This window comes from Musca domestica, unplaced genomic scaffold (genome assembly GCF_030504385.1).
Source record: "Musca domestica strain aabys unplaced genomic scaffold, Musca_domestica.polishedcontigs.V.1.1 35, whole genome shotgun sequence".
NCBI lineage: Eukaryota > Metazoa > Arthropoda > Insecta > Diptera > Muscidae > Musca > Musca domestica.
Genome location: NW_026712315.1, coordinates 624,958 through 646,205, shown reverse-complemented (window position 1 = coordinate 646,205; position 21,248 = coordinate 624,958). Strand labels below are relative to the sequence as shown.

The 21,248-nt window shown below is 39.5% G+C and overlaps 1 protein-coding gene across 4 annotated transcripts in view; it reads left to right on the top strand.

The window, feature by feature from the left end:
* Nucleotides 1-17,024, top strand: part of LOC101891865 (beta-galactoside alpha-2,6-sialyltransferase 1) — a 45,645-nt gene extending 28,621 nt beyond the window's left edge. For all 4 annotated transcript variants that reach the window (XM_059125785.1, XM_059125783.1, XM_059125782.1 and 1 more), the window contains 5 exons: nt 9,570-10,091; nt 13,640-13,737; nt 14,272-14,551; nt 16,242-16,339; nt 16,574-17,024. In XM_059125785.1, coding sequence (XP_058981768.1) covers nt 9,570-10,091; nt 13,640-13,737; nt 14,272-14,551; nt 16,242-16,339; nt 16,574-16,738 — 1,163 coding nt within the window. In that variant the 3' untranslated portion in view covers nt 16,739-17,024. The remainder of the gene's footprint in view (nt 1-9,569; nt 10,092-13,639; nt 13,738-14,271; nt 14,552-16,241; nt 16,340-16,573) is intronic.
* The last annotated feature ends 4,224 nt before the right edge of the window (nt 17,025-21,248 follow it).

Below are 21,248 nucleotides of genomic sequence, written 5' to 3'. Positions count from 1 at the left end.
ATATTATATGGGAGCTATAGCTATATCTGAACCGATTTCGATAAAATTTGGCATACTTATTTTCAGGCCTAATCTGGTTGTATGTGCAAAATTCCATACCATTCGGCCTGATATTACACGTTTGGTGCCCAATAAAAGGCAAATCGGACGAAGATATATATGGGAGCTATATCTAAATTTTGTACGATTATGACCAATTTCAATAGGGTTCGTCCTTGGGCCAAACAAATTATTTGTGCAAAATTTCATCTGGATAGGTCAATAAATGCGAACTGTACTTTGTTTGCAAAAATACATGGAAAGACGGACGGACGGACGGACGGACAGACGGACAGACGGACGGACGGACATGCATAAATCGACTCAGAATGTGATTCTATGCAGATCATCAAAAGGAATTATGGGTCTATCTCGTTTCCTCTTGCCTGTTACCAACAAATGTACAAAGACATAATACCCTGACCACCTTGTGGTGTAGGGTATAGTGAGAGACAATGCTAAGCATTCAACAAGTTTAAGAATTCATGGAAGAACTGAAGAGCTGGAAGCATTAATAGAGGATATAATCAGATTTCTCTTTGCTTGTTTAAATCAGGAATAAAACAGTCATTATTTTTACAAATTTGTATACCCTACAATACCATGTGTTGAGGATATTATAAGTTTGATTGGGCCAAAAATTATGGAACACCTCGTAATATTTGTTTCCCATATAGGAAAGCATATATGGATCTTCCTAGCTCGCCGAGCTGATTCGATCTAGCTATGTATGTCCGTCCGTCCGTCTGTCCATGTTAATTTGTAATCACTCTACAGGTCGCAATTATGGCCCGATCTTCACGAAATTTAGAATGTAGGTGGGGTTAAGGTCAGAAATGGATCAAAATGGACCAAAAACTGAAAAATTTCCTGATTTTGCAGTTGCTCTACAGGTCACAATTATAGACCAATCGAAGCGGAAGTTAGCATGGGGCTAGAGCATTGGGTTGGGCAGAAGTCTTTCAATTTTGATGGACATCGGGTAATATTTAGTGGGTGAAAAGGACCATAACATTTGTATAAAATAAAATAAAAAAATTTCCATATAACCGCAAATATTTTTAATGCCGGCGAAATCACAAAGAGACAAACAGGTCAATTCTGACCGTTACATAGATGCCGAGAGTAAAAATATCGGATATATATAGCGAAATATATACAATGTATATATACAACAAGTAAAAACAAGTAAGCAAAGGCTACAGTCGAGCGGGGCCGACAGTTGAATACCCTACAACACTATAATAAACCATACAGTTTATATAGGCGAAATACTCGACAGAATTCCACAAGATATTGTGACAAATAATAAAAGAAAACCATCACGTTTCATTCTCTAATTTTCGAAAAATAGTTAAGTTGCTCATTTCCAATTTATTGGTAGATGTTGCACGTAAATGGTCTTCCTAGATCTGGAACCAATATTCCCCAAAGACCTATAACCTCTCAGAAGTGGCAAAAGATTAACATTTATTATTGGTTTTTGACTGAAACGTATCTATATGAGATACAGACATTTGACTATATTCTTCAACGAAATCAGCCTTAACGAAATAGTCAGAAGTGCGTCTTTCCTGTATTTCTGAATTCTCCAAAAAGACACTGGAATGAATATTTTCGTATTTTGTCTACAAAAGTTGGCAAACTATTTCACAAATTGAATATTTTTGGATGACCATCCAAAACTGCTTGGCTTTTGCAATGTCCGGTAACCCCCATTCAAATGTGCGTAAGGATCGGGCGATAATTATGACCTGCAGACAATTTTGCAGTTTTTTGGTCCATTTCAACCCCTAAATATATGACGATCATCTCCAAAAAGTGTAGGCTTCTATTTGACCCTCATCTTATCCCCATGCAAAATTTCGTAAGGATCGGGCCATAAATGCGATCTGTATATGATATCCTGATATCCTAACTACTTAGTTTTGTTAGCTGTAGAAATATTACCAAATGTTTAATTCAAAATAAAAATATGCCAAAAATATGACAAAATTGAAAAAAATATGAGAAAATTTTACAAAATCAATATTTTCATCTTTAGAGAGATATTTTTATGCGATTTTTTAGACATTTTTTCTTTCCTGCCAAGAGGCCATTCTGAATTAATGAGAACTGTCGAAATCAGTTCAGCCGTTCTCGACATATAAGAGATCTTTTAAGCATATCTTTTTTGATAGACATATATATCGCACATATTTCGCTATATATCCGATTTGTTGGATGTTAACATCAATGTAAAGATCCGAAGTAACCTTGTCATGGCTTTGCGATTTCGCCGGGATTTAAAATATTCGCGGTTTAATGAAAAAATTTGACTTTTTCAACACAAAAGTTATGGTCTATTTTACCCGCTAAATATTATCCGATGACCACCCAAATTAGTAGGCTTCTTCCCCGCCCTAAACTCTAGATACATTGGTCCATTTCAACCCCTAAACATTTGGCGATCATCTCCAAAAGCAATAGGGTTCTATTCTGGCCCAAGCCCCACCTACATTCTAAATTTCATGAAGATCGGGCCATAATTGCGACCTGTAGAGTGATTACAAATTAACATGGACAGACGGACAGACGGACAGACGGACAGACGGACGGACGGACATACATAGCTAGATCGACTCAGCTCGGCGAGCTAGGATGATCCATATATACTTTCCTATGTGGGAAACCAATATTTCGAGGTGTTACATAATTTTTGGCCCAATCAAACTTATAATACCCCCAACACATAGTGTTGTAGGGTATAAACATTAAGTTTGGCCGAGCCAAACTTTTAATACCCTCCACCTTAGGGTAAAGGAAACATTAGAAGAAATGTGGCAAAAACCATAAAATTACCGAATATCGGGACGTACCGTTATATGGGGGCTATACCAAATCGTGGACCCATTACGACCAACAAATACCAATTTTTAGACAAATCCGTGAAAAAATGTGGCATAAATCATCAAAATACCGAATATCGGGAGGTAGCGTTATATGGGGGCTATACCAAATCGTGGACCTACACATGCAATGTTTTTCCACACTCACTGGGACCCGTTATGACCTACAAATTCCAATTTTCAGACAAATCCATGAAAAAATGTGGCATAAATCATCAAAATACCGAATATCGGGAGGTACCGTTATATGGGGGCTATACCAGAACGTGGACCGATATATCTCATTTTCAATACCAACCATCGTAGATACAATACAAATTGCTCTGCTAAATTTTTACGCTCTACGTCAAATAATGTGGGCTGTATCGTGATTTCAACAGACAGACAGACGGACATCGTTAAATCGACGTAGAATATTATGCTGATTATGAATATATATACATTATGGGGTCTACGACGAATATTTTTGAGGATGTTACAAACGGAATGAAAAAGTTAATATACCCTCCTTTCCAAGGTGGTGGAAATAACAAGCTAAAACGTATAAGTCAGTTCTGCCGACAGATGTATACCCTCAGCCAATGTTCGATTATTTAAATATATTTTGACTTCTGTTAGGTTTATTCAAATTTTTGACCCTCTAAGGCTTAGGTTCCGAAGGAATGGGCCAATATTATCAATTTATTTTTTAATTTTTAATAATTTTTAATTTTATAAGATATGTAATAATTTTTAGAAAATGTTAACATGTGCTTGAGGTACCAGGTATAGTCGACCGAGGCATTCCATTTTCATACTTCATCTACATCTACAGATAAAAATATTGGTATGTGCAAAATTTGAAGGAAATCGAACATTTATATCCAATTTTATGCGAAATATTTCGATGTAACAAACTGTAAAGAATCGCTGACTTATTTCCCAAGTTATGACAGATAAAAGTATTGAAAATTGTGATCTTTTGTGGGTGAGGTACCATCAGGTGTTTGCAGATATATATCAACTTTACAACAGATATGGTGTTACCAAAAATATTTATATTGTGAAATTTAAAGAAGGGATGGTCCGATCTCTACCATCTTTATAACAGATCTTGTGATGATGAAAATATTCAGATGTACCAAGTGTGGAAAGAAACGAATGTTAATTTCGCGTTTTATGGGCTTCATGGATATTCCAAATTTTGACCCTTTGCGAGGGAGGTACCAGAAGGAGTGGGCCAACATATTCCACCTACATAGCAGACATAGGGTTAATAAAAATGTTGGTATGAGTAACATTTGAAGACAATCGGACTCATATATTGCATTTTAAAAGAGTTATAATTATTCAAAATTTTGACCCCTTGTGTGGGGGAGATATCCAAAGGAGGGAACCGATATTGTTCATTTTCGTACCTAACCTAGCACTGATGCAAATAATAAGATTTGCAAAGTTGGTACATAATCGGATCATCCTTTCTCTTTCTGTGCCAAAAATATTTTGTTGAAAATTTAAACCTTTTGTGGGGGAGGTACCAAGAGGAGTGGACCTACATATTCCATCTTCATAGAAGACCTTTGGTTAATAAACATATTGGTGTGTGTGAAATTTGTAAACAATCGGACTTTTACATCACATATTATAGAGTTGTAATTATTCAAAATTTTGAACCTTTTTATACCCTCAGCCATATGATTACAGAGGGTATATATCATTTGATATGGCCAAAATGTGCCTAGTCGAAATAACGGTTTTAGACCCTAGGTCTCTTTGGACCAAATCCGTTTCAGAACATTTGGAGTCGATCTAGCGATGTCCGTCCGTCCGTCCGTCTGTCTGTCTGTCTGTCTGTCTGGCTGGTGCGCACGATTTTGTTCCAACTTTGCAAATCCTAATATTTGCGTCAGTACTCGGTCAGGTGTGAAAATGGACAATATCAGTCCACTCCATCAAGTACCTCCCCCACAAATGGTCAAAATTTTGAAGAGTTACAACTCTCATAAAAAGTGATGTACGAGTCCGATTGTCTTCAAATTTCACACATCCCAATATTTATGTTAACCCAAGGTCTGGTGTTAAGATGAGCCATATCGGTCCACCCCTTCTGGTACCTCCCCCACAAAAGGCCGAAATTTGCAAAAAATATATTTTTTGCACAGAAAGAGAAAGGATAATCCGATTTTGCTCCAACTTTGCAAATCCTAATATTTGCATCAGTTCTACATTAGGCGTAAAAATGGACAATATCGGTTCACTCCTTCAAGTACCTCCCCCACAAATGGTCAAAATTTTGAACAGTTACAACTCTCATAAAATGTGATGTAAGAGTCCGATTGTCTTCAAATGTCGGCCATCCCAATATTTATTTTAACCCAAGCTCTGGTGTTAAGATGGAATATATCCGTCCACTCCTTCTGGTACCTCCCCCATAAATGGTGGACATTTTCAAAAAAATACATATTTTTTGCACAGAAAGAGAAACGACGATCCGATTTTGCTCCAACTTTGCAAGTCGTAATATTTGCATCAGTGCTAGGTCTGGTGCGAATATGGACAACATTGGTTCACTCCTTCAAGTACCTTCCCCACAATTGGTCAAAATTTTGAAGAGTTATAATTCTCATAAAATGTGATGTAAGAGTCGGATTGTCTTCAAATTTCACACATCCTAATCATTTTATTAGCCCAAGGTCCGCTGTAAATATGGAGTATATCGGTCCACTTCTTCTGGTACCTCCCCCACAAATATATATTTTCTGCACAGAAAGGGAAGCAATAATCTAATTTTGAAAAACATAACGCTCAAAGAAAGCGAAATAAGGATCCAACTCTCTTCAAATTTCACACATAAAAGCATTTTTCCTAACACCAGATATGTTGTGAAGATGCTATATATCTGCGAACACCTGCTGGTACCTCACCCACAAAGGGACACAATTGTCAATATTTTCATCTGTCATCTGTCGGCAAAACCGACCGATACTTTTTTACTTGTTTTCCCAAGCACCAGGACCAAGCACTGAAGCAAACATTAGAATTTGCAAAGTTGGATACTCGGATTTGGTCCAAAGAGACGTAGGTTCTAAAACGGCTATTTCGGCTATTACCCTGTGTAGTCATATGGCTCAGGGTGTAATGAGAGATAATGTTAAGCATTCAACAAGTTTAAGAATTCATGGAAGAACTGAAGAGGTGGTAGCATTAATAGAGGATATAATGGACAAGGAAGCCGAATTGGAGAGATGGTCAACTTGGGGTCGCGATGCCAAGATAAACGAGATGAATGGGATATAAAGTCTATACAGGCTGAATGGGTTGGGGGACTCTTAAATGAAAGAGTCAAGAAGTCTCTATAGAGATGGAATTAATAGGTCGCAATGTCTGCATAGAAAAGATGAATAGAACTAGAAGATTTGCATGGATCAGAAAGTCTCTATAGACTTTCTACATGGGTCAGAGTGTTTATATAAAAACGAGCGGAATGGGCCCGTTCAAATTAATTCCATATAGAGATTATTTAAATGGGTCTCAAATTCTGCTAGATTTGACTTAAATAGCTCAGTGAGTCTATATAAAGATGAACTGAATGAGTCAGGCAGGATTTACAGAATTGGAGAGAGAGAGTCATTATAACCGAGCTGCTACAACGATTTGAGATTCAATAAAAACAGTACAGAAGGGCCCAGATGGGAATCCATATATAGCCGACCTAGGAGGCGATTTTATAAGCAGCCAAGTGGGTGTTTTGAGATGAAATCAAAATGGTTTATTTATAATAAAATAGGAACAGTCGGGAGGAGTCTTTATATTCCAAAAAAAAAGAAATTCAAAATTGTGTTGAGATATCCCATGGGACTCTCCTTGCACAGCCTTGTTACAGACCAACAAAGCCTACCAATTCTCTTAGAATTAAGTATTAATAGGCTCTTAGAAGGGACTCTATTGGGACTCCCTTTTCAGAGTATATCGATATTCCTTTTGGAAGTTTTTGGAGACTCTGTTTTGGAAGTCTACGGAAATTCACTTTAGGGACCCTATGGAGATTCTTTTTTTGGCATTTTATGGACAGTGTCTTTTGCAATTCTACGAAGACTGTCTGTTGAAGTCTTATGGAGATTTCTCTTTGATATTTATGGAGACATCCTTTCGGTTATCTATGAAGACTTCCCTGTTGGGAGTCTATGTGGAGTCCCCTTTAAAAGTCTGTGGACACGGATTTTTTGGATTTTTTTATGGAGACTAACTTCATATGTAAACTCCTTTGTGGATGTCTTTGGAGACAACTCCTTAGTCTACGAAAAATCCTGATGAAGATTTCCTTTTGGAGACTGTGAAGAATCCCTTTGGGGAGTCTCTGGAGACTCATTTTTGAGAGCTACATATAGTTTTTTCTGGAACTCCATGGAGATTTAAATTTGGGAGATTATGAGGTCAACCTGTTGCAGCCGTTTTAGACTTTGATTTGATAGTCTATGGAGACTTATTTAGAGAGTTTTCGCTTTTGGGAGACTAATTTATGGAGACTAACTTTTTGGAATCTATGGAAACTCTGTTTTGGGGACTCAATTTTGGGAGTCTTTAGACAATCCCTTTCGGGAATCTATGGTGACTTCCTTTTGGGGTTTCTGCAATTGTATGGACACTTCCACTTTTTGGAAGTTAATTGAGACTCCTTTTGGGAGTTTATGAAGATTTCCTTTAGGGAGCCTTTGGTGACTTCTTTTAGAGAGTCTATGGAGATTTCCTTTTGGAAGTCTATGAAAACTCTCTTTGGGAGTCTTTGGAGTATCCCTTGTGGGAGACCAAGAAGACGCACCATTAGAAGAGGGGTCTTTACGGTTTCAAGCGAAAACCTTCTAAGGCTATTAAAAGTTAGTCCACATTGGGATTTTTCTTTCGAAATCTATGGAGACTCATTTTCGGGAATCTACAGAGATTCCCTGAAGGAAGTCTGTGAGGGATCTCTTTTGGAGTCTATGGAAATTCTACTTGGGGAATTTATGGAGAATTTCTTTTGGGAGGCTATGGAGATTCAATATGAGACTATATTTTTCGGAAATTCGTGGAGATTTATATTTGGGAGTCTATGGGGGATCCTTTTTGAAGGCTACGATTTGGGAGTACATGAAGATTCTTTTTGAGAGTCCATGAAAACTCCCCCTTGTGAAGTCTATACAGATTAACTTTTTAGAACTAAAGAAACTCTGTTCCGGGGACTCATTTTTGGGAGTCTTTGAACCGTCCCTTTCGGAAGTCAATTGCAGACAATCTTTTTGAAGTCTTTGGAGACTCGCTTTTTTGAAGTCATTGGAGACTCTCTTTGAGAGTCTTTAATGCCTTCCTTTTGGGAGACTTTAGAGATTCTCTTTTTGGGTAGTTTGGAGACTTTCTTTCAGAAGACTTGGGAGACTTCCTTTTGGGTAGTCCCTTCGGGACTATAAAACCTCCTTTGTGAATGTATTTGCAGACACCCTTTGTCCTTTGGAAACACCCTTTAAAGTCTATTTTGAAAATCTATAGACACTCCCCTTTGGAAGGCTTTCGAGACTCCTTTTTTAGTGTCATGGAGACTCTAGTTTGAAAGTCTATGAAGAATCCCCTTTTGGAAGTCTATAGAGAGACTCTTCTGGAAGTCAATGGTTGCTATCTTTTTTAGAAGTTTACGGCGAATACCTTTAGGGAGCCCTTTGGACCGCCCTTTTTCTATGTTGAGTCTGTGGAAACTTTTTTTTACGATTCTAGGAAAGAGTATAGAGGATCACTTCTGGGAGCCTTCAGATACTTGTTTTTGGTCGACCCATTCTTTTTAAAAACTGTAATAAAAATAAGTTCCTGAAATTTATGATTACTCTAAAGATTCAGGCAGGGAGCCACTTTAAGGTCCACCCAGTGTTAAATGAGTACCAGGAAGGAGTTGTTGTAGACCTACATTATAATGTCTCTAAATAATAATCTTGTGAGTACCTCATGGAATAGTTTATAGAATTTCAGAACAGAAAGTCCAGGTGCAAGTTCTTGGAGATTCTTTCTTCCCCCCGGGGTACTCTTCGAAGATCTTCATATACTCTGAAGAGGGAAGGTTTATAAACTTTTTCCCAGGAGAGAGTTTTCACAGAGGGTCTTCGTAGGCACCATTCATAAATATCTAGGAAACGATCTGAAGAAAGTGTTAATAGATTCATATTCAGAGAATATTAGACTGTACTATATGAATCTATTAAGACTTTCTTCAGATCGTTTCCTGGATATTTATGAATGGTGCCTACGAAGACCCTCTGTGAAAACTCTCTCCTGGGAAACAATTTACAATCCTTCCCTTTTCAGAGTACAAACTTTCGGGAATAAGGTTTTACAGACTCCCATGTGAGAGGATTGGTGAGCCTCAAGAAGAAGTTAGGTAGACGAAACCCAGCCGAGAGTTTTTATACTTACTTAGAATGAGTCTTTGTAGTCTCATAAGTACCTAGGACAGCTTCAAGGAGTCCCAAAAAGGAGTCTATGCATAGACCGTAGTATTAATGGATGGTTAACGGGGTATTTTTTATAGACCATCAGATGACATGGATATCGTCCTTATAGACTTTGGAGAGATTTCTTAATTTTCTAGAAAGGTAATTTTAAAGCCTACCTCTCTCTCCCCCTGTCTCTTTCCCTTCACAGGTTCCCGCAAACGACGCAGCGTCTTTCACGTACGCTGGAATCCCAATGAACGTTTCATCGTCGAATCGAATGAAAATCCAGCCATCAATTCTTCCAAACTTGCACCTCATCCCCGCTTGAAGGTGTCCAAGACGACAAAACTGAATTTAAATGCCAAACATTATCTCTGCCACGACAAACTATCGCCGGTGTGTGCGAATAAAACGCAGGCCTTCAAGGAGCGAGTTTTGAAAATCTTCGAAAAGTCATTAATGGAGTCGGTCAACGAATCGAATTTCTATAATGTAGATTTTAAACCTGTCTTCGGGGATAGTTTTGAGGAGCAATACTATCCCTCGACGTGTCTGGTTATGGAGGCTGGTGTAAGGGTTCTAAAGCGCAAAGATCCGCCGTTTAATAAGTTGCAGTTTGGAAAATTGTTTCCCAAGCAGAAATTGTTTCGACAGAAGAAGAACATTAAGACGTGTGCCATTGTGTCGAGTGCCGGATCGATGGCCGGTTCGAAGTTGGGCAGATTTATTGGTGAGTACAGAATATCAAGGACTTTTTTTATTAAAGGAAATTTTAGTGACGTTTTGAAGGGAAATGGATGAAATCTTCATAAGGGCTGTATAGGTAAGCATGAAGAGGTCTTTGATCGAGACAGTGGAAAATCGACTACTGAAAAGTTTTGGTAGGTGAGAAGGTCTCTGAAGTCAACGATGAGAAAATCGCTCATTTTTTCCATGAAGCCGGAGTCTTTATAGACGGCTATGAATGAATCTTTATAGACGTTCAATAGGAAGTCTTCAAGCCCGAACCAAAGTATATTTTATAGGCAACTAAACTTGGCTGACGATTAGGAAAGGATCTTTACTGACGACTAGGAATAAGTGTTAATAGACGTCCATAAGATAGTCTTTTAGATGTCTTGAAGGATTGAACTAGGAAACCAGGTCAGCTGGTGAACCCAGTGAGCTAGAGAAACGAAGTTGAACTGGAGAGTCCTGGGCAAACTGGTGAATTTTGAACCTTATCTGAAGTGGTGAACGTCAATTGAAATGGTTACCCATAAATAATCTTATGTGAAATAGCAAGCCGAGAGAGGGAAGGAAGACTTTACTTGAACTGGAGCCTTAAGTGAAATGGTGATCCTCAAGTGAGCTTGTAAACCCTACATTAGTAGGATGAATTTCAGATAGACTCTAGATTAGCTCCAGATGAGGTCTAAATGTGTTGCAGGCAAGGTTTAGAAGAGTTCCAGGTGAGCTCTAGATTTGGCATACCTAAGCTGTCGTTAAGCTCTAGCTGAGCTGTCGGTGTAGTTAAGTTCTTGGTGATCTCTGATTGAGTTCTAGTTAAGCTCTAATTGTGGTTTTGGTGAGCTCTTCTTGAAATCTAGGTGATTTGTTTGTGAACTCTTGGTCAGCTCCAGATGTAGTCTAAATGAGCTCCAGGCAAGGTTTAGAAGAGTTCCAGGTGAGCTCTAGATTTGGCCTACCTAAGCTGTCGTTAAGCTCTAGCTGAGTTGTCGGTGTAGTTAAGTTCTTGGTAAACTCTGGTTGAGTTCTAGTTAAGCTCTAATTATGGTTTTGGTGAGCTCTTGGTTGAGCTCTTGTTGAAAACTAGGTGGTTTGTTAGTGAACTCTTGGTCAGCTCTAGCTGAACTCCTATTGTAATCTAGTTGAACTATTGTCGATCTCTACTCTAGTTCTAATTGAGCTTTTCTTCATCTCTAGTTGAGCTATAGTAAAATTCTAATCGAGCTCTGGGTGAGCTTAGGGGTAGCTTTAGTCTTGTTATAGACAAACTCTTAGTGAGCTCTACGTAAAATCAGTTAAGCTCTGATCGAGCTCTAGTCAAAATTAAGTTGACCTGAAGTAGAGCTCTGGTCGAGCTTTTTTGGAGTTCTAGTCGAGCTAAGGTTTAGCTCTAGTTGAAATCTAGCCTATTTCTACTCAAACTCAAGTTGCTGTAGGCGAGCTCTGGTTGAGTTCTGGTTGTGCTCTTGCCGGGCTCTATATGAGCTCTTAGCGACCTCTTGCTGAGCTCTAGTCGAGTACTAGTTGAGTTACCGTCGAGTTCTAGTTGAAGTCTAGTTGATCTCTACTCAAAGTCAAATTGCACCTGACGATCTCTGGACGAGTTGTGGTTGAGTTTTAGTCGAGCTCTAGTTGAACTCGAGTCGAGCTCCAGATGGAGTCTAAATGAGCTTCTGGCAAGGTTTAGAAGAGTTCCAGGTGAGCTCTAGATTAGCCCTACTTAAGCTGTCGGTAAGCTCTAGCTGAGCTGTTGGTGTAGTTAAGTTCTTGTTGAGCTCTGATTGAGTTCTAGTTAAGCTCTAATTGTGGTTTTGGTGAGCTCTTAGTTGAGCTCTTGTTGAAATCTAGGTGGTTTGTTAGTGAACTCTTGGTCAGACAAATTCTTCGTGAGCTCTACATAAAATCACTTAAGCTCTGGTCGAGCTCTAGTCATCTCAAGTTGACCTAAAGTAGAGCTTTGGTCGAGCTCTATTGGAGTTCTAGTCGAGCTATGGTTTAGCTCTATTTGGAGTCTTGGCTATCTCTACTCAAACTTAAGTTGCTGTAGGAGAGCTCTGGTTGAGTTCTGATTGAGCTCTTGTCGGGCTTTATTTGAGCTTTTTGTGACCTCTTGTTGAGCTGCCGTCGAGTTCTAGTTGAAGTCTAGTTGATCTCTACTCAAAATCAAATTGCACCTGACGATCTCTGGTCGAGTTGTGGTTGAGTTTTAGTCGAGCTCTAGTTGATTTCGAGTCGAGTTCTAGTTGAGCTCTGGTTGAGCTCTAGTCGAGCTCCATATGACCTATAGTTGAGCTCTAGTCAAGCTTTATTTGAGCTTTAGTTAAGCTCGAGTCGATCTCTACTTTAGCTTTAGTTGAGCTCTACTCGAGCTTTATTTGAGGTCAAGTCGAGTTCTAGTCACGCTCTACTTGAGCTTTAGTTGAGCTCTACATTACAAATAGTTGAGCTCTAGCCAGTTGGACCCTAGTTGAGCTCTGGTTGAGCTGAAGTTGGGCTCTAGTTGAGCTCTGGTTGAGCTCTAGTTAAGCTCTAGTCAAGCTGTACCCGAGCTTTACTTGAGCTTTTGTTGAAGACTTGTTAAACTCTTGTTGTGTTCTATTCGAGTTCTAGTTGAGTTCTAGTTGAAGATCGACTATATCTCTACTCAAACTCAAATTGATCTAGGCAAGCTCTAGCTGAGCTCTGGTCTAGTCTTGGTTGATTTCAAATCCTAGTTGCGCTCTAGTGGAGCTCTGTTGCAGCTTTAGTTGAGTTCAATTCTATTAAGTTGAGCTCCAGTCGAGTTCTACTTGAACTCTATTTAAGCTTAATTTGAGTTTAGGTTGAGCTCTACATGAGCTCTGGTCGAACTCTATTCGAGCTTAAGTTGAGCTCTACTTGAGCTTTAGTTGAGTTCTAGTCGAGCTCTATTTAAGCTTTAGATGAGCTCTATTGAAGCTTTAGTTGAGCTCTAACTGAGCCCTAGTTGAGCTTAAGTTGAGCTCTACTTGAGCTTTAGTTGAGCTCTAGTCGAGCTCTATTTAAGCTTTAGTTGAGCTCTATTTAAGCTTTAGTTGAGCTCTGCTTGAGCTGAAAATGGGCTCTAGTTGAGTTCTAGTCGTGCTGAAAATGAGCTATAGTTGAACTTTTTTGGAGCTTTAGCTGATCTCACGACGAGGTCTAGGTAAATACTCGATGAGTTTTAATTGAGCTCTGCGTAAGCTCTCGCTGATCTCTAGTTTTGTTCTCGATGAGCTGTAGTTGAATAATTGTTTTTAACAATTTAAAGTATTGTGGCCTCTTTTTTTAACTTTTTTCCCCTGACTATCCTAACTTCCTGTCATAAATTTCGAAAGCATTGCCATAATTTTTTTTCTGTTCTTCAGAAGCTAAACAAAATATTAAAATATTCACGTCTGGTTTTTGTCGTTTTATTTCGAATAAAATATCCTTGAGGTTGTTGTTGTTGTTGTTGTTGTTTTCCTTTCGGTGAAAAAGATGCCCAGAGCGATACGAGAGGAGAAATAAATACTTTAATAATGGAAATTTTACTCTAATTTCATTATTTAGATAGTCATGACATCGTAATGAGATTTAATCACGCTCCGACGCGGGGATTCGAAGTCGATGTGGGCAGTAAAACGACAATACGTGTGGTGAATTCGCAAGTAAGTATTCCACGAAATGCTCGGAACGGGCGCAATGGGAATTATTTGCACGGTAATGGATGGGTGGATTGTTGGGGGGGTGGTGTAGTCATGGCGAAGTTGGCTTGGCGAATGTATGAAGCTGAACGGTACACAAATATGAAGGTAGGAGGAAAAAACGCCTGTTGTATACGCAAATAAATATCTTTATGATTTTTGATGTTTTTGTTATTATTCTTGTTGTTATTATTATTTTTCGTTTCGATATCTGATGTTGAAGTGCACGCTCGATTTATTTCCTTTGTGTATTCACTGCGTATCGTCGTCACCGTCCGTCACTCTGGTGATGAATATTATTTTCTGCCATCCGTCGAATGAACGAATGATGATGAACAACAATATTGCGGTAAATAAACAACCGCATTGCTGGTTTGCCATCAACATGCCCAGCCTACCGGCCGACCAACCCACCCATTCATCCACCCACCCACCACAAGTCATCGCCAGATACCGTGCATTCAAGTAAAACAAGATTTATTTTTCACTTCCTTTTAGGTTGTCACAAAGCCTGAATTCGATTTCGCCCATGCACCCATTTTTCAAAATGTCACCATCGCCGCTTGGGATCCCGGCAAATATAATGGCACCCTGGAAGATTGGCTGACCACATCGGATTATGACTTATTCACCAATTATGAAATCTATAGGCGTCGTTATCCGAAATCACGTGCCTTTCTCATCGATCCGCATTCGATTTGGCGTCTGTGGCAAAGTTTGCAAATGTTTGCCGGCAACAGGCCGTTGAGGAAAAATCCACCCAGTTCGGGATTTATAGGTGAGTGAGGGTGGGAAGAGAGAATTGAGACAGGTGGAGAATCTGGGCTCAACATATTGAAGTGGGGTCTTTGCAACTAAAATATCTCTATTTCATTTTTTTCTTAAATAAAGGTGGAATATGTATATTAGCTGGTGAATCCTACATTAGTAGAATGAGCTCCAGGTAAACTGCAGATGAGCTCCAAGTGAGGTCTAAACGAGTTCCAGGCAAGGTCTAGACGAGTTTTTACCGAGCTCCAGATGAGGCCTAGCTAAGCTGTCGGTGTAGTTAAGTTTTTTGGTGTTCTCTGGTTTAGTTCTAGTTAGCTAGCTCTAATTGAGGTCTTGGTTGAGCTCTGGGTTGAGCTCTTGTTGATATCTAGGTGATTTATTAGTGAGCTCTTGGTCAGCTCTAGCTGAACTCCAATTGTAACCTAGTTGAGCTCTTGTCGATCTCTGGTCAAGCTCTACTCGAGCTTTAGTCCTTCTCTAGTTGAGATATAGTAAAACTCTAATCGAGCTCTGGGTGAGCTGAAGCTCTTCTATGGACAGAAGAGCTCCTGAAGCTCTTCTATAGACAGAAAAGCTCCTGAAGCTCTTCTATAGACAGAAAAGCTCCTGAAGCTCTTCTATTGACATATAAGCTCCTGAAGATCTCCTATGGACGGAAGAGCACCTGAAGCTCATCTGTGGACAGAAGGGCTTCTGAAGCTCATCTGTGGACAGAAGGGTTTCTGAAGCTCTTCTATGGACAGAAGAGCTCCTGAAGCTGTTCGATGGACAGAAGAGCTTCTGAAGCTGTTCGATGGATAAAAGAGCTCCTGAAGCTGTTCGATGGACAGAAGAGCTGCTGAAGCTGTAGCTCTTCTATTGACAGAAGCTGAACTCCAATTGTAACCTAGTTGAGCTCTTGTCGATCTCTTGTCAAGCTCTACTCGAGCTTTAGTCCTTCTCTAGTTGAGATATAGTAAAACTCTAATCGAGCTCTGGGTGAGCTGAAGCTCTTCTATGGACAGAAGAGCTCCTGAGCTCTCCTATGGACAAAGAGCTCCTGAAGCTCTTCTATGGACAGAAGAGCTCCTGAAGCTCTTCTATGGACAGAAGAGCTCCTGAAGCTCTTCTATGGACAGAAGAGCTCCTAAAGCTCTTCTATGGACAGAAGAGCTCCTGAAGCTCTTCCATGGACAGAAGAGCTCCTGAAGCTCTTCCATGGACAGAAGAGCTCCTGAAGCTGTTCGATGGACAGAAGAGCTCCTGAAGCTGTAGCTCTTCTATTGACAGAAGAGCTCCTGAAACTCTTCCATGGACAGATGAGCTCCTGAAGCTCTTCTATGGAAAGACGAGATCCTGAAGCTCTTCTCTGGACAGATGAGCTCCTGTAGCTCTTCTTCTCTTCTTCTAATGATTCAATCTACTCTCCCCATGGAGAAATATGGCATCACTGATCTTAAATTCAACCTTTTTTGTTTTCTCTTTGTTAAAGCCCCCTCTCCTTGTAATCCCAAATGTCGAACATAAATCACGTCCTAATCTATAAGCAACTATCTCCACAGATCGTTTTTCAATACCAACCAGCCCAACACTTAAGTTAATTATCAATTTGGAAATTGTTTCGCAGAAATTTATGTTGTAGCCGCCTCATCACCAAAAACTGGCAAAACAACAAATCTTTTACCAATTTTATCTCTCTCTTTCTCTCTTCCTCACAGGTTTGGCCCTTCTACTACCTCATTGTCCAGTGGTGGATTTCATCGAATATATGCCATCGACACGTCTAAATGGACGATGCCATTACTACAGCAAGGAGGTGGGTTCAATTAACACTTCAAAAGACAGCAACAAAAACACATTATCCTTCCAAGTTAAAAATATATTTTCCGTTATTGACTTGGCCAAAAATTTAAACTTATGACCTCAACCAACATCAAAAACCAAAATCGCAAATCGAAACTCGCAACACATTAAAACACAATTTCATTGGAATAACGTTTTTATTTTTCGTTTTCCTTCTTTTTTTTGCTTCTTCTTCTCAATTTCATAGATTAATTCGGCCTGCACATTTGGCTCCTGGCATCCCCTCGCCGCTGAGAAATTAATGGCCTTGGATATGAATGTGGCCGACGATATGTCCGTCTTTCAGTTTGGTATCCTGCGAATGCGACGACCAGATAAATTGTTATGCGGCTTTAATTTTCTTGGTTATTGAGGGGGAGGCAGCAAATGGAAACGAAGGAGGCGGATCGAGCATATGCTTGGTGGGGGAAAATCTGTGGAAAACAAACAATAACAACAAAGCGCTGCAATAACATTTACACACAAAAACAAAATATCATTGAATTGGTGGAATAAAATTAAGTCAATATTCCTTCGATGGGGATACGGTTCGGTGAAATACAAAAACAAAACAAGTAAAGCAAATCAAATTAGCAACAATTGGATGGATGGAAACGTAAAATAAATATTAAAAAAAATCAATGGAGAACCTCGAGAGATGGAAGTGGTGTTTTACTTATGGCTAGATTATGAGGGGTTTGTATTGGGGCCAGTGGAGGGATGGTAAATATTAAGAATCATTATCCTGGAATACGATTTGCATAAATTGAGATAAAAAGTCATAACCTTGGAGAGGACTTCGTAAAAAGGAAGACTTTAAAATAAAGAAATATACTTTAAAGGTTTATCACTAAAACTTATTTTTTGAAGATGTTGCAAAATATATCTTTCAAAATACTCGATTGGTTTTTAAAAAACCTTAAGATTAGTTCTTGAAAAATTATTCTTAAAAAATCCACGATTAATACTTTCGCAGACCGCGACTTCTTTCTCTTTAAATCCATGAAGAAACCAGTTAGGAAACTCAAAAGTCGGGCGTGGCCGACTATATGATACCCTACACCACTATGCATATTTAGTAGAGCTCCCGTAACAAAAGAATGTATTTGTAGTAGATCATACAACATTTGGCTTTAGAGCAGTTATATATTAGTTCAGAAGGAACTAATAGAGGAGGGGGGGGGGGGGGGGCGTATCCAATTCTGAATCGATTTTCTCTAAATTTTAACCTCTTATACCAAATAGCAATGATATAGAATGTATGATATCACTTCGAGAAGGATTATAATAAGAAATATATATCGGAGCCGAGTTCCACAAAATGGGAACGTATCCCCCGAAATTCATTCCATTCGGATTAAGGATATATATGGAAGCTATATCGAAATCATAGCCCATCTCCATAATATTTAGCAAAGGTATTTCCGAGCTCAATAAGATATCTGGTACCAAATATCATTGTTGTCGAATGCATATTACGCATGTGAGGGACTTAAAACCCCAAATCGGATGAAACATATATATGGGAGCTATAGCTATATCTGAAGCAATTTTCACCACATTTGATGTATTTGTTTTAAGACTGAATTCGGTTGGATGTGCAGCTCTTCTATAGACAGAAGAGCTCCTGTAGCTATTCTATGGACAGAAGGGCTCCTGTAGCTCTTCTATGGACAGAAGGGCTCCTGTAGCTCTTCTATGGACAGAAGGGCTCCTGTAGCTCTTCTATGGACAGAAGGGCTCCTGTAGCTCTTCTATAGACAGAAGGGCTCCTGTAGCTCTTCTATGGACAGAAGACCTCCTGTAGCTCTTCTATAGACAGAAGAGTTCCTGTAGCTCTTCAATGGACAGAATAGCTCCAGTAGCTCTTCAATGGACAGAATAGCTCCTGTAGCTCTTCAATGGACAGAAGAGCTCCTGTAGCTCTTCAATGGACAGAAGAGCTCCTGTAGCTCTTCTATGGACAGAAGAACTCCTGTAGCTCTTCTATGGAGAGAATAACTCCTGTAGCTCTTCTATGGAGAGAAGAAATCCTGTAGCTCTTCTATGGAGAGAAGAACTCCTGTAGCTCTTCTATGGAGAGAAGAACTCCTGTAGCTCTTCTATGGAGAGAAGAACTCCTGTAGCACTTCTATGGAAAGAAGAACTCCTGTAGCTCTTCTATGGAGAGAAGAACTCCTGTAGCTCTTCTATGGAGAGAAGAACTCCTGTAGCTCTTCTATGGAGAGAAGAACTCCTGTAGCTCTTCTATGGACAGAAGAGCTCCTGTAGCTCTTCTATGGACAGAAGAGCTCCTGTAGCTCTTCTATGGACAGAAGAGCTCCTGTAGCTCTTCTATGGACAGAAGAGCTCCTGTAGCTCTTCTATGGACAGAAGAGCTCCTGTAGCTCTTCTATGGACAGAAGAGCTCCTGTAGCTCTTATATGGACAGAAGAGCTCCTGTAGCTCTTCTATGGACAGAAGAGCTCCTGTAGCTCTTCTATGGACAGAAGAGCTCCTGTAGCTCTTTTATGGACAGAAGAGCTCCTGTAGCTCTTTTATGGACAGAAGAGCTCCTGTAGCTCTTCTATGGACAGAAGAGCTCCTGTAGCTCTTCTATGGACAGAAGAGCTCCTGTAGCTCTTCTATGGACAGAAGAGCTCCTGTAGCTCTTCTATGGACAAAAGAGCTCCTGTAGCTCTTCTATGGACAGAAGAGCTCCTGTACCTCTTCTATGGACAGAGGAGCTTCTGTAGCTCTTCTATGGACAGAAGAGCTCCTGTAGCTCTTCTATGGACAAAAGAGCTCCTGTAGCTCTTCTATGGACAGAAGAGCTCCTGTAGCTCTTCTATGGACAAAAGAGCTCCTGTAGCTCTTCTATGGACAGAAGAGCTCCTGTAGCTCTTCTATGGACAAAAGAGCTCCTGTAGCTCTTCTATGGACAAAAGAGCTCCTGTAGCTCTTCTATGGACAGAAGAGCTCCTGCACCTCTTCTATGGACAGAGGAGCTCCTGTAGCTCTTCTATGGACAGAAGAGCTTCTGTAGCTCTTCTATGGACAGAAGAGCTCCTGTAGCTCTTCTATGGACAGAAGAGCTCCTGTAGCTCTTCTATGGACAGAAGAGCTTCTGTAGCTCTTCTATGGACAGAAGAGCTCCTGTAGCTCTTCTATGGACAGAAGAGCTTCTGTAGCTCTTCTATGGACAGAAGAGCTCCTGTAGCCTTTCTATGGACAGAAGAGCTCCTGTAGCTCTTCTATGGACAGAAGAGCTCCTGTAGCTCTTTTATGGTCAGAAGTTTTTCTATTGACAGGAGTGCTCCTGTAGCTCTCCTATGCAAAGTAGTGTTACTAAAGAAGACCTGTGGTTTATGATGTAGACGACCTGTGGTTTATTTTGCAGGCGACAGAATAGCTCCCGTTCTTTTTGGGCGATGGAGGACCTCTAATATTCTCAAGCCGGTAGAATACCTGCTATTCAGAATCCTGATCTTTTTCAGCGGATAGAAGTCCTCCCGATCTTCTTTAGCCGATGCCAGGAGGTCTTCTATAGGCTATAGAAGACCACCAGGTCTGATAGAAGCTCTCAATGTCTTCTATATCAGAGGGACCTCAAGAACGTTAATAGCACACAGAAGACCTCAAGATTTCTTTAAAATTTGACCGAAGACCTCCTGGTCTTCTATAGCCGATAGAAGACCTCCAAGTTTTCTATATTCGATAAAAGACCAACAGGTGTTCTAGAGCGCTTAAAAAAAAGAAAAAAATCTTCTTAAAGCCTTTTATAAACCGAAGAACATTTCGAAAACCTTATTAATGGAATACCTCTAAAGATGTTCTCTGGATCAAGGACTTTTCACTATATATAAATTATATAAAGAACTTTTTTTCTATTGACCAAAGAAATTTTTAAACCATTTCGTTCCGATTAGATGAGATACCTACACAAAATGTGTTTAAAATTCTCATCTAGTTGGAAAGCTTCTAATTGGTCTTATTTAGATAAAACTTGTCTTCTGGATCATTGTCATTAGAAAGGCTTTGTTCCCTTAAAAGCTCTGTTATAGGCTTTCCTATGCGTTTTGTGAATATTCTCATTTGTATTTCGTAATTCGTAATCGTAACTCGTAATTCGTATCTAAATTCAATTAATAAAATCGATTTGACAAGATTTCCGTCACACTGTGTAATCCTATTAGCTTTTTACACCTTTTAATGCCAAAGTATTTATCCAGCAGATTGTTTTAATAATTATTTGTTTATTGAACTTGAACTTCTGGCTTCTCTGCAGTGGCAGAAGCAGCGGAGAGGGCAGAGCGAGTAAAACAAACAAACGAAAAAAAATGCAAATAAATCAGTCACCAGAAAATATGCATCAGAAATCACAAAGCAAAGTTTCTAAAGAGGTATTGCCGTAATTAAATTATATTTTTTTTAATCCGCACAATGATAATGGGGATAACGATATCGGCGACGTCGATGATGATGAATGTGCCGTTGTGCTGCTCATCCTTTGATGTCTGCGTGGGTGGGAGATGGATTTCCATTGTCTGTGGAATTATCTACACCTGCCAGATGCTGGCTGGCGAACTGACTGAATGGTTTTTAAAACGGTTTCCATTTCTTTTGTCTTCCAGGCAATCATTTTTGGATTCAATTAAATATCCCTAATAAAAACTCAAAATCAGATATGCAGTTTTTTTTATCAAGAATTTAAGCATGAGGAAGAAATTCCATGTTATTTCCTCTCCGATTTCAAAGAAGAATTTTTATTCATCGCTTGATTGATTCACCTAGTCTTTTGTTTTCCTTTTTTTTCAATCTTCAATATTTCCTTAATTTTTGAACGTACTCTCCAGTTATGGAACAATTGTTATTCATTTGTTCAAAAGTTCAAAAGTTCTGCA